The following is a 13,815-nucleotide window of genomic DNA, read 5'->3' on the forward strand; positions in this document are numbered from 1 at the left end:
CACCGCAAAGGATCACTGATTGAAAAAAATGTTTTTCTTCAGGTATATTCAGGCGAAGAAAGCATTCAGCTTCTTTAAACTGTTATATAAAATTGGTACTAGTTTCTTTAAATACTATTATAATTAAAAAAACCAACTGATTCCTCAAATAAAAAAAAAAATCATAATCATAATTAAAAAATATCCCCCCCCATGCTGATCTTCTCTTCAGAATAGGTCAGCATGGGAGTTTTGCACCCTAGACAGTTACAGTATTTCTGGAATAAAAAATTGCAATTACACACAGAAAATACTACAGCATTCACTTAAAAATATCTCATTTTGTTGTTGTTGTTTTTCCCCTCCCAAGTAGAGGGATGGTGGGATTGAAAAGATGCCCTGAAACGGGAATATTCCTTTAAAGGAGCAATACTCTCGAAACGGAAAAAGGTGTTGGATAGACGCAAACCCGTGATTTAACTCGAAACAAGAGATTCCAGCACAGAAACAGAATTCGAGAGATGTGAATGTTCAGACACCGAGCGGGTTATTTGGAAATGTCAAGACAACCACACAACCCTCGGCAGGTGACCATCTAGGCTTTGCCATCCTCGGAGGTGGCAGCATCTCCTTGCGGTGAGAAGGCTAAGCTAAACCACGATGCTCTCGCTACGCTCTTGAATTTCCTCTGGTGGTGTTTCTCGCCATGTACTTACAGTAGAGGGTGACACGAGACAGTTTTTATCAGCAGTTCCCCACATGTACCGAGTTGAAGAATTCTCAGCTAAATCACAACAACAACATCAACAAAAATACAAAGCACCAAATCATCTCGAGACGTGAGTCAGTTTACAGGTTATTACCATTTGAAGAAGTTTGTTGGTTGTTTTGTTGTTGTTTGTTTTTGTTTTTTTAATCCCAATTTTCGTGTTTTGTTTTCCTTAAAAACAAAACAAAACAAAACAAAAATCAAAACCCAAAACCCCCAAAATGGAACGAAGGATGCTTTACAATCACTTTAAGGCTCGCACTGAATGAGACATGACAGGTCTTACACGAGATTACAAATAATACATGTATGCCTTTCACAGCCTTAAAATGATACAGTAGGTCAAATTATTTTGCCAGTCACTGATCAAGTATTGTGCCTTTAAATTGACTCGCTTTTTGCTACTATGCTGAGTTTTATTATTACTGAAATAGTTATTCGATATGTGTAATTGTACTTTAGCATAATGTTTTTGGTATATAATTTCAACGTTTGCAGATTTCTTATTTTGCAGAAATCAAGGTGGCAGGCCTTATTCTGGGCTCAGACAGTTGTTGTTTACTCCACTGAAGACAGTGGAGCTTTAGTGTGTGCAATTGTTCGAAACAAGATCAGATACTGTATTACCATATTAATCTGGTGCAAACTGACCATTACGCATGGCCCATTTACACGAGGAAAACGGTTACATGGTGGGATCGCGTTTATAACGTGATTCGGTCAAGGCTCGCAGGCTTGGCCAAATGGTGTTATAAATGCATTGCCAAATTGAGTTACAGACCTGATTTTGTCTTTCAGCTGTTGGAATAATCAAACTCCATTGGGGGTGTCTTGGCTTTTCTTTCTTATCTTTAGACATTTGCTTTGTTTCTGCTAAATCCAATAAGAGCAACAAGATTTTTTCGTACATTTCTCTCTTTTAGTTGTTGTTGTTCATTTTTTTCTTTTCTTTTTTTTTTTAATTTTTATTTTTAATTTTAAGGTTTGTATTTCAGTTGGTTGTTTTTTTCCTGGCATATAATCATCAAAGAGTTTTGCATGAGAAAGGTGACAGTACTTAATGAAACTCAGCACCTAAGGGCATAAGGCAGTTGTAGGTTTGTTTGTTTGTTTTTTTTATTTTTCAATCAGCACCAATCCCATAAATAATGTTCTACACTTGGTGTACGGTATAAAACTGATGTGGAGATGCCTCCTTCTCCACCTGTGAATCCTAGGTGTGGAAGTTGAAATACTGTTTTTTGTGTGTAAAAAACAAAAGAAAAGTTTTTCGTTTTGTTTTTACTTACAAAACATAGAGAATATCTTTTTTTTTTTTTATACATACAGCAACCAGAAAGAAAGCTTATCTGAAGGTTTGTGTTTGTTTCATGATCTGTGTTTACCGTAAACAAAAATAAGGTCCCCTCTTTTACTTTTGCTTTAAGGAGCTTTAAAGTGAAGATTCATATTGTAGCAACTCATATAAGAGAGGTCCATCTCTATACCTAATACCTACAGCTGTGGGGGTGACATATTGGAGGATGTTGATAGTTCTTCTTAACCTCCTGTCTACAAAATGAGCATCCCATGCAGGATATCTTTTTCTTGGGATGTCAATCTTAATGAGAGGCCCCTCAGGGGGATAGGGTCGCCCAGATGGAGTAGATGGTACCATTGCTCTCACCTGGAAAACGGGCAAGCAAGTGTCAGCTGTGAGTTCCTCCTGTTGCTCCGTGACCGCTCTGGTGGGCGTAGCCTGGGCCCCCCGGTACCCAGGGGTTTGGGGTGCCATGGGCTCAACATCGGGGGGCAAAGGAATGCCCCAGAGCAGCTCGGCGCAACAGGAGCTGGCAAAGATCTTAGCTCTTGGCCCCGTGGGATGCAGCACACCATAATATAACAGCATCAAAGCTATCCCAGCAGCAAAGCTAAGAAAGACACAACACAGTGCTGGCACGGCATATGAGTCAGTAGTGTCAGGATCTCTGTAAAAATACCAAAGGAGTGTCAAGGCAGCGTTCTCCGTCAGGACTACCGTGTAATACGCAAACATTCTGTATCGAGTCCGCCCTTCCTTGACATTAAACCAGCAGAAAATGTACACAATCCCTACCACCATGTTGAAGAGGATCTCCTCCCACTTAGACATGCAGAAATCTGTCCCACCATGGATGATCCAGAAAGCCATGGCACACCAATGGACCACTACAAAGATCCCAAAGTAGAGCTGGAAGATGGAAGCAAAGAGAGCAAAAGAAAGAACTCGGGATGAGATGGTGAAGAGGCGCCAGAAGACATGGATGAGGGCCCCTCTGTAGCTCATACTCTTCTTGTCGTCCCTAGAGTCCCGAAGAAGCTTGTGATAGGAGGCTAGCACCCAAGCCAGGGACATCAGGGAGGCCACAGAGGACACACCTGCCGGAAGACACACAGATCCACTGAGTTAGACAGGAGGTTTGGTTGAAAACATCATCTGCTCACTAAATTATTGCATCTGGGGCAGGCTCATTAGCCCAAAGCTTCAACTCACGTCAGGTGGTCCTTACAGTCTGGAGGAGACAAATACAGAAATATCAGTGTAGGAATTGGAAACGATGCCGTATTCAGGAGCTCTCTGACACAGCACATTAAGCTTATCTTCCTGAGCCGTTGGCTCTGCCACCCCACCCAGCTCTTCTCTTCTTACAGGGAGCAGCCTCTGTCCTCATCCTGATTAGATCCACATTTGAGAATTTGAAAATCCAGGTCCCATCTAAATGCTGCAGGCCAAGTATGAAGGTTACTTTCTGTACGAAGGGGTCTATCTCGGAGTATACCATCACAAGAGCAGGACATCTATATTCTTTGTAACTGCATGGATCTTTTTTATTCTAAAATACTTTCATACAAGCAACATTCACATTGACTTGTACTTGATACTGCCTTAATCAGGAATCCCTGTTTGCATTCGCCTTTGGGAAAAATAGGCAGTTCGTCAGGTTTTTTTCACCCTGTGGTCCCATGCAGATGAATGTATAAATACAGGGAACACCAAGACTTATCAATACTCTCCAAATGGTCCCAAAACAAAGAATCGGATCCCTCCAGCAACTCCCCTGCCCTGTGTCCAGGATGGACTGAAGACCTATATTGGAGGTAGTGATCTGCAGCCTTTTGTCCTGGATGGACCACAGATCCAAGTCACAGTCATGTCTCCAGCCCTGTCTCATTCTGCTCCTGGTGGGACCCCCTGAAGAGACCTTGGATCTGGTCCATCCCTTTGCCTTCTCTGGGACCGCTGAGGGAGCCATCACTAGCACACAGCTCTGCCCAGAGAAGTCGGCCCCTGCGGTACTGCTCCCATCAGCGAGGGCATTGCCTGCGCTGGGGTCACCCTTGGTTCCCAACTCATCCCCCTGTGCCCTGGCATGGGGTATGCACCCCGTGATATTCCAGAGGTGCCTGATCTTATTCCCCATCCCAACCAACACTTAAACTATTTATTTACTCCAAAGGATAAAATAGCGCCCCATCACACTTCAGGAGCTTTTAAAAATGTAATACCATTGATTATCACAAGGGTAAGTTGAACAACTTATTGAGCAAAGCATCATAACAAAAATTAATTGACAGATTCCTGGGAAATGAAAAGGCCACTGGCATCTTATTCCTTTAGTCCCACTGCTGCTCACTGGACAACCGCTCTGCAGGTGAGGGAACAGATGATGGACTAAGATCCATGTTTGGGAAGCTCAGTAACTTGGTAGCTATAGTTCGACTGGGCCTTGGCCAAAGATTTGTCTGGGAGCATCACCTCTAAAATCTAAAGGAAAAATGCTAATGGTTTCAAGCAAAACAAACCATAACAAACGCCCCTCCATCTCTGATGTGTAACGTACTGGAAGATAGGTTCAGCTCTTCTTTGCTTTTACTATTTTAAGAAAACCCAAGGAGCATCTTGCTGCAGCTGCTCAGGGTTTAAGAGCTAAACTGTCCAAACCCCCTAAATTTCTGCTTCTCACTTTTCCCTCTGCCCACAAGGACCTGGCTCCCATGGGGATGGAAAGAAGATCCACTGGCTCTTCAGACCCACTCTACAGACTTTATCTTCTTCTTTTTGAAAAGCCCACCCCACAGTGCAGCGGGGCTAGATTTCTCCCCTTCCAGCCTAGCTATGTCTGGAAGAGAGGTGATGGAGAAGGCTGCCAGGAAGGATGGCAGACGTCCATCTCTGCCCCTCATTAAAATTCTCCCAGCCTGCACGTCCACCAAAACTAGGCCTTTGCATCAGCTCTCAAGTCTCTCTCTGAATACCTTGCCTTTGAGCTCACATGTGCACTAGTATTTCAGACTGAATTTTAAAAAACAACAACCATAAACCAGTAAGATCAGTGGTCTTATCAAAGAGGGAAACTTTAGGCCACCACTTTTAAGAAAACCACAATTTTCCCCAAGTTCTAAGTCCTCAGCAAGAAACACTTGCATATAGGACTTGGGGACTTTAATGGATGGAAACTTCTGAAAGTGAATAGCCTCAGCCCCAAACAGGTATAGATTAGATTTATTTTTAACCTACCAGATGTGTTACATTCTTGGTAGACATAATTAACAGTTTTGGAAAGCTGAGCAATGCCACACAATTCTTAAGGTAAGTGATGCTATGTGTGTAAGCACTGTTTGTTGCAGTACCTTCTAGCTATTCAGTTTAAAATCTTTCTATGATTAGCAGGAAAAAAAATCGTCATGAATTGTCTTATTTTAGTGCTGTTATACTAGAAACTTGTACAGCATTAGATGTACCTGTATACTGAAACTCGAGCAGCGCCAACCCACAAGAGACAGATGTGTCACACTGGCTTAAAAATGTTTCTGTTGGGTTCATTTATTCTAGAATAGAGAGAGGAATAAAATACACCAGAAACAAAACCCCAGTATACACATAAAGGCTTTTCCCACTGTAATGTTTTCAGTGCAGAAACCTACACTAATCACAGCCTTTGCTGTAAATTGCACAGAGCTGGCTGAGAGTATGTGTGTTGAGTCACTCCCGTTGCACGGTACCATGCCGGCTGATAGTCATCTGAACATCTCCTCGAGTCAACAGAGAGGCAGACACCCCCAGAAAGTGATTCAACCTGTCCTAAGATCCATGTGTGGGACAGGGGGGGGTTGACTCATGCTCCCAAAGTGTCTGACTCCATCCCTTGGAGTGCGGGGACTTGCAAACACCAGCAGTCAGGTGGAATGAGTCCTACCCTTACAAAACAGTCTGTTGCCTCCTCATTTGCACTGAGACCTGGGGAGGGGGGGGAGAAGGGAATGAAGTATCTCTAGACATTTTGACATATCCCTGTCGTTGTTTAAAAATTCACAACTCTGTGGCGAATGCAAATTTTGGCGTCCTAGTGATGGGCAGGATCTGGACCTGGGTGTCAGGGAGGGGTGATCAGTAGGTGGATGTCAACAGGAACCACGGAGCGATATAAAGACTTCTCTGGTACTTCTTGCTGTGTGGCCGCAGAAATTATTCCCTGGCTATTTCATACAGACTTAAATGACAAAGCACGCCTTGGCTTTTGTCATCTTGACCATGAATTTCTCATTCCCATCTTTCCCTGTTACTTCTAGCCTGTGACATCTTCATACAATGTACAATTCTCTCAGACTGTGGGATAAACCGGTCCTTTCTCTTCCACTTCTCCAGGCCTTATTTCTAAGCAAGTATAGAGATCTCTCCAATTATAACTACAACAAAAAGTCCTGGTAAGTTGGATCACATGGGAAGTATTTTTTTATTTTGATTTTGACTTTTGCACATGGTGACTGACGCACCTTCATCTAACATGAGTGGGTTTCAACTCCCTTCCAAGGTTTGTTTATCAAAGGGTTGGGGTTGGTTTAAAACTGAAGTCATTTCAAAAAGCCCACTCCCACTCCTGTCACTCTGTGCTTAGTCTTGGGAGTGGAAAATACCTGCCATGTACTGCCCCATCTGTGTGGGCATTCTCAAGCCAGGACATCGGCTACCATGGGGCTGGATCTGTATCCCACCTGCCCGTAACAAGTCAGACTGGCATAGACTGGGGTTATCGTCAAACTCTCTGCACCAGGCTGTACAGCAGCCCTTGAACTCCTCCTGTCACCTGCTAGGAGTGACTCACAGGCTGTAGTCAGCAGCATTGAGGAGTCAAGCGCATGTGTCTTGAATGACACATCACAAGAATTAGTTCCCCAGATCCCTTTAGTTATGTGCCCTGAAGTCCTTACCGTGAGACATCTCCTAACCCACATTCAGCACGGTGAGGTAGAGCTCTGTAATGTCCCTGTTTGACAGACGAAGCACTAAGATTTGAAGGATTTATCCAAGGTCTCATATAAAATCCATAGTAAAGCAGGGAATAGATCTCCTTCGCATCACAGTGCACCTTGCTAAGGCATTTCAGACAGGATTCAGCTCCTACTTTAGAGACTCGCCTCAGGGTGTCCATGGGTAAGCGGTGTCTCTTATTTTACTCAATGGAGAATTAAGGCTTAGTGCAACCATCACGGATGGGAATCCAGCAACATTTGAGAAGCTCTAGGATATTCTAGACCTCCATGTGGAGCTGGCAGGTGTGACAAACTTGCATACAGAAGACAGGAACGTTTTTAAGCTGGGAGCTGGAGTGAGGTAGGGTATTCAGGACATCTCAAAAGACACTAGGCAAAAGTCAAACAAATTGTTTCCTTAGTCATTATGGCCAGTGGAGCCAGAGCTGTACGAAGGTCATTGTTTAGTCCCTGTGGCTGTATTGCCTCTATCTCCACTGAACACAAGGGGACCTTGGATATCCCCATCATGTGGGGACACCTCCATCAGAGACACCTTTGTTTAGGTGTCTGAACCTGGGGCTGAACTCACCCATCACCTTCAGCTGCCTTGATGATGACTTCTTGCCTTAGTAATTCTGCCTTTCTCAGGGGGAGCTAATGAACAGTCCTCAGTGGTAACGGAGACTAAGCAACAGTAAATAGTGAAGAGAAAGGAGAAAGCAGTGGGAAATAAGGCAGCTATATAAAAGGCTAAACTTTCTGAGAAGAGCGTCGGACAGAGGAATAGAGTCTCTGAGAAGGGGAAACGAGCCATTTGCTTGGGATCATGAAAACCTGAGTGGACTAGAGTATAATGCAGGTTGCGATCTGATACCAGAGGAGAGGAGCATGAACCACTCTGAGTTCAAGGGAAGCTCCTGGAGCCTTGCTGAAGCTCGCAGGGGCAGGCTGAATTTCAGCCTCTTTCAGTTTCATCCTCTAGTTCCCACTGATGACCCGGAAAAAGGAAAGGCCATCTCAGAAATGTAATAAGTGTCTTTGAAAAATCCACATCCACAAGAGAGACTCAAAACAATAATTCCTCTTAAATTGCCATTGCTGTTTTTAAAGCCCGTATATGTGCAGGAATAAAAACAGCGCATGGAAAGCCATCCCAGTCTATCTGGCCTATTCATGCTATGCAATCACACATGGGTTTACAACTAGTCTAATAAAAGCTGTAGACAAATCACACACAAAAATGAATATTTAAAATGAACAATATATCCATTTTTCCCTTAGTCACAGTGTTGTTCAGCTGAGGAGAGAGATTTTTCACTAGGGATATGTACAGTTTTCATCACGAATCCAGCTGCAGGTTATTGGCTGTAAGCAATTTGAATGCACTTACTGTAGCATATTACCTAAATATTTACTGTGGTGCCTGTTCCTTTAAAGCTGAAAATGATGCCTAAATGGTGCTCTATTTCTTTTTTGACACTAATTCTCCTGAAGACTCTACTAAAACAAAATGGGAAGATACCAACATTTCTCCTGGGTGAGCTGGACAGCAAATATGCGGTGCGACATGAAACCTTCCGTCAACCCCTGTGCGAAGGCACCACTTGCTTAATGCCAAGTGCCATGTCCCAGTTCCTCCCCATCACTTGCTGGCTGCTCAGGCTTCTGTGCTGTGAACCCTGTTATCAAGTTTTCCCCTTTGGGTGGCACGTTCCTCCCTGAAGCTCAGTATGAATCGAGGAACAGGTTTTCATTTTGATGCACACAGACCGAAAATGCATTTGTATACAAAAAAGATCGAGACAGATTCTGTTTTGTAACAACGTTGCCTGAAAGTTGCTCCCCTCTACTTTTTAACCTGTTTTTATTTATTTGCACCAGAGTAAAAGGGCTCAGAATCAGACCCCAGGTCTGAGTTTCATTTGTTCCTGCCAGACTTTGATGCTTGGTTTTTCTTTTTTCTTTCCTGTCACAGGAAGGAGTGACTTTTTTCTTCTTTCCTTAATTTTCCCTCTTTATTTTTCACTTTGAACATGGAAAAATATGGATCATTAGCAGTATATAAACAATAAAGGGCTGCATAGACCATTTTGCCATTCATTTTCCTCATAGGATTTCAGGACACTTCCTTAACCAGTTTCTCCAGCATGCCACCAGTCTATTATGGCAGTTGAGCACTATTCCACCTCTGGTGAACATCACTCATAAGTCTGACCCAGGAATGGCCTCCTGACATCTATGTGACACCTCTGTACTCTACTCAGAGCTGGAGTGACCAGGGATGAAAAACCAGAGCCTGACACTGGGAAGAGATGTTATGCTGGTGTCCTGTCCTTCGCTCTTTCCTCATGAAAAATATTTTGGTTTCGTTGGGCAAGGGGTGAGTTTCAAATCCTCAGCATCTGCTGCCTTGCTAGGGAGCTCTTCTGAGACCTTCCTCCAAGGAGCCATGCACAGCCCTGTTCTCCCCAGGACCTGACTCCCACAGGACACAGCCTCACCAGTCCGTAAGAAATAGAAAACTGCTGGTGACTGTTTGGGAGAGGCAGGAAGCAAAAGTAAGTAACTCAATTGAGGGACCAATCTCCAAGTGGATCTGGACAACAAGAAGAGGGTCTTCTACCACCAAATCCAACTGGCATTTCCTGACATGAGGCTTGCTTTAAGTTTCTATACACGACCTTCCACGTCCAAGCTAGCACAAGGAAGGCTCTTCCACATTAGACCAGAGGAACATCCACATTCCCAAACCAAAATAAAATTGTTCCAAAATAAAATTGTGAGATTGCAAAAGTCCATAGCAAGGCAACTTCAGAACAGCTTGCTCATATGGAGAGTTGCCCTCTCACCCCTTATCAGTTAAAGGCTGGCTCATGTCCTGAAATGTGAATGCTTCCCAAAACCTTTTCTTTCTGCTCAATTAAGATGTCCTCACTGACCCCAGAAACACCGTCTCTTTTTAGTTCCCCTCCAGCCTTCGCCTCAGCACTGCCTTGAGGAACTCAGGTCCACAGGTTCACTACAGATTGTGTTTCAAAAGGACTTGCTTTTCTCCCCTTTCATCCTGCTGCCTTTCAGTTCTCCCGAATGCCCCTTCTTCTCTACTGCTAGAAGAGGTGACCTGCCACATTTGTCTGATCTGTCCTCTCATTATCTCGGCTGCTTCTGTCATGTCTCCTCCTATTCATCTCTTCTGTGAACTCAGGAGCTGCCAAACTGGCTCAGGCCCTGGGGCCATCCAGTCTTGTATCTTCTCCTGGTTGCAAGCCAGCGACTGATCCTTCCGTGGGAGGCACAAGCACCCTAGGCCAAGCAGAAATGCCCTCTGTTTTGGATTGTCCTTGAATACCCTCAGCAAAGTGTCAGATCTCCTGTTGAAAATGTTGGCTATCATCCACCACATAAGGATTGGCAAAGCTTCCTCCCCCAGTCCCCGTTTTAAAATGCTCTTAATGAAGATCTTCCTTGCATTATGTGCCTCAGTGTTTATCCCACCCAAGGAGAGCTGTCTGAGACACGGGATGAGTTGCCCACTGGAAGTGCCTCTCTGTCTCTCCGTTGACTCTACCTGGATTGTGGATGATCAAACTGAAATGACCTAACAAGAATTGGGTAAGATTAAAAGTACCCTAGGTAGCAGTGGTTTGGCATCCACCAAATCCCCACAAGAGCTCAGAGGAGAGCCCTGAGTTCCAGCAAGGTGAGGAGAGCAGAAAGGAGGGTTGGGGAAACCAGTTCCTCGCTCCAAGATGAGCAGAATAGCTAGCATCAGCTTCTGCAGAGCAGAAGTTGACAGACCGAACACAATGTGGGCAGATTCAAGTGACGCAACACAATGATTTCATACCACTGAAGGCCAAACAGGCAAAACAACCCCCCAGCACCCCCCTGATGAGAGAAGGGTGCCATGATCAGTCAGAGGACATATTCAAGTTGCATTTCCCTGAACAGCCAGACAGACTTATCACTATCTTCAAGAGTGGTAGCAGAAAGACAATATCCCCCTACTACCTAAATGAGAAGGAAGCTGATCTCAACAGGCATGGATGTGTAGAGTCCTCATAGGCATGTAAGTCCACTATTTGCTTTCCATAATAGCCTTGCCCCTTTCCTAGGATGCTGACCATAGGTATCTCAGTTTTTATGTACCTGTGTAGGCAAAAAACCTGCTGACATCCACTCCACAGCTGAAACATTTCTGGCAGCACTTAGCTGAAGCTGAAATCTCAGCCCTTACATATGCACAGATCTTCAAACAAGCCTCTCCTCACCTAGCTAACCGGGATGTTTGATCTTGTATAATGGCTCGCCACCAGATAATGGCTCATAAAAAAACAGCCATTTTTTTGGAGAGAAGGGGAGAAGGGCACATGGGAACCCAGTCCTTGAGAGAACCTGGGTCACTGTGGTGACATATAAACTAGCAAACAAGAAACAGAGCCAGGGCTATCTGTTGACCTTCAGCCCAGCTGTCAGAGTCTGCCATGTCCATACTATTAAGCTCTCTCAGACTCCAAAACAGAATATTTATATCCTATCTGCCTTTTGGGAATTGTCCCTGCCCTAGGTGAACTCATTTTCCCATGCCTGGGGAAGCTTTGGGAAAGGGCTAGCTGGCCAAAACTGTACCAGGGACCACGTTAGCAGAATCACTTGAGTGCCAGTACTTGGGCTCCAGCACTGTCTGCATTAAAGGTATAGACGTAATTTGTGCACAGTCCTCTGCCTGTCACAAACACGGTCATACAATCCTCTTCATCACTTTAAAAATAATGTGGAAGACCTGTGGTTCAACTCCTGGAGATGGAGCCTCTCATAATACCAGATTTTCCAGGCTGGGCTTTTTGGCAAAGTAAATTAGCCCAGGTGGCTGCTGTGTCCAGACAGCTCTGGGGAGCCCAGACATGGCAGCTAGAGCTTAGGTAAGGTGTAATACAGACATGTAGACAGCTTAATGCCAGCAAAATGTTATTTTGGCAGTATACTTTAATCCTTCTAGGAATCTGGTCTCAGCTATGCTCTCAAAGCTATGTCTGAGGAAAGCCAGCATGACTCTACTGCTATAGCTAGACGGGCAAAGCCTGCCTTATGGAGAAAAGCCCTCTTCTGAAGGTCCCTCCAGCCTCCAGAGACTCTGATTGGAGTCTAATGGAGTAAAAGGAAATTAACTTCAAAATCACACTTTACAAGGGGAGCAATGCATGGCAGGCTTCTAACACCACTCAGGAATCTGGGGTGAGTTTGGTGAATAGTTCCAGTCCTAAAGAAGCTGGAGACAATTCAGGGAGTAGAGGAGAAGGGGGACACACAACAAAGACTAATCTTTCCTTTGTAGTCCCTTTTGATGTGACATTATAATGACATTATTTATGACATATAGCTATTTACTTTGAAATTACTCTTCCATTTTTAAACTTCCCCTAAACGTTAAGAAAATATACAGAAAATACTTCACTGTCCCCTCTGACCAAAGCAAACAGTTCCACTTCAGTGGACGCTCTTTTGAGGGTGTTAAGACAGAACAGTTCTTTCCTTTGTGATTTTTGGCCAGTAAACCAGAAATGTCATTAATCTTACTGATGGTGGTTTTTGATGTTGGTGTGGGGCTACATTCGATGGTGTTTCCAACTAGGATAGCTGCTGTTATCACTTAAATTGGGATTCATGTAGCCTGGTAACCCACACCCCCCGCAGTGAGGACTCAGGCTATCATACACAAGTGCCAATATCTCTCCAGGATCTTCCCACCATGCCCCCATGCATCCCTCCCCAGTGCATCCTCCAAAGGGCATGCTGAATCTCATGTGGGCAGGGCTGCATTGGAGTTCATAGAGACGCTCAGCACCCACAACTATGTGCATCTGTCTTCTAATGCCACACATACAGGAACGAGAGACGGTCTGGTCTGAGCCTGGTCTAAATTTACCCAGGTACCAATCACCTGGGCCAGTTCTGCAGTGGAAATGTGCTGGGAGAGCAGCAGCCAGGCACAGTTTAGGTTGTTTGGAAATAGAGCATGAGAACTCTTCTATGTGTCTATTTTTGTCTGTATGAATTGCCACTCTCTTCAGAGAGAGATACCCTCTGCACAGTCACCACTGTAATTATAAAGACTTTAGTTAAATTCCTGTTAATCTGAATGCCTCTAACCACTGTCTCAGAATCACACTGGAAAAGAACACCACCCAAATCCCCCAAAGTGAACAGTCACAGACAAGAGGACTTGAAGCTCCTTGAGACACCCCAAAGGATTTAATTTTAAACGCTCTGTCAGGATGTCCTGACAAGACCTCTAGCAAGGACAGGATTTAAATCTATGCATGCAGAGCAAAATCTCTCTTTGTAAGCAATAACACAGGGCAGTAGAGTCTATCACAGAAACCTGGTTCAATCTGAAAGGAACACGGCCAGCAAAGAAGTGTACAAGTCATCTCTATGGACTTCCATTGCTTTTTCTTGGTGTACTTTTGGGTTTCTCTTGGCTCACTTGCTTCTGACCTCAGTTCAGAAATCCGAGTAGCCTGAGCAGAGCCTTGGTATCTACATGGCCATTAGTGTGTCACAGAGGCATCCTAATTTTACCAGGCACCTGAGATGGAAGAAAAGTCAACCTAAGCTGCCTTTGTGGGCAGCTAAGCACCACCATCGGCATGGAGCTAGCACGGGTGTCTAGAGCCTAAAGACACCCAGGTATGACTGCTGCTCTTGTAGCCTCTTGGTTAGATGTGCAGTGTTGTGTGGTCATTGATTGCTGAGATCTGTTTTTTTTCCCTCTGCTATTTAAAATAGTCTTT

The 13,815-nt window shown here is 44.3% G+C and overlaps 1 protein-coding gene across 1 annotated transcript in view; it reads right to left on the minus strand.

Moving 5' to 3' along the window:
* Nucleotides 1–1,671: 1,671 nt before the first annotated feature.
* Nucleotides 1,672–13,815, minus strand: part of XKR6 (XK related 6) — a 182,968-nt gene continuing 170,824 nt past the window's right edge. Inside the window, exon 3 of the mRNA XM_069805550.1 lies at nt 1,672–3,145. Coding sequence (XP_069661651.1) covers nt 2,181–3,145 — 965 coding nt within the window. The 3' untranslated portion in view covers nt 1,672–2,180. The remainder of the gene's footprint in view (nt 3,146–13,815) is intronic.

Source organism: Haliaeetus albicilla, chromosome 18 (assembly GCF_947461875.1).
Source record: "Haliaeetus albicilla chromosome 18, bHalAlb1.1, whole genome shotgun sequence".
NCBI classification, from domain to species: domain Eukaryota; kingdom Metazoa; phylum Chordata; class Aves; order Accipitriformes; family Accipitridae; genus Haliaeetus; species Haliaeetus albicilla.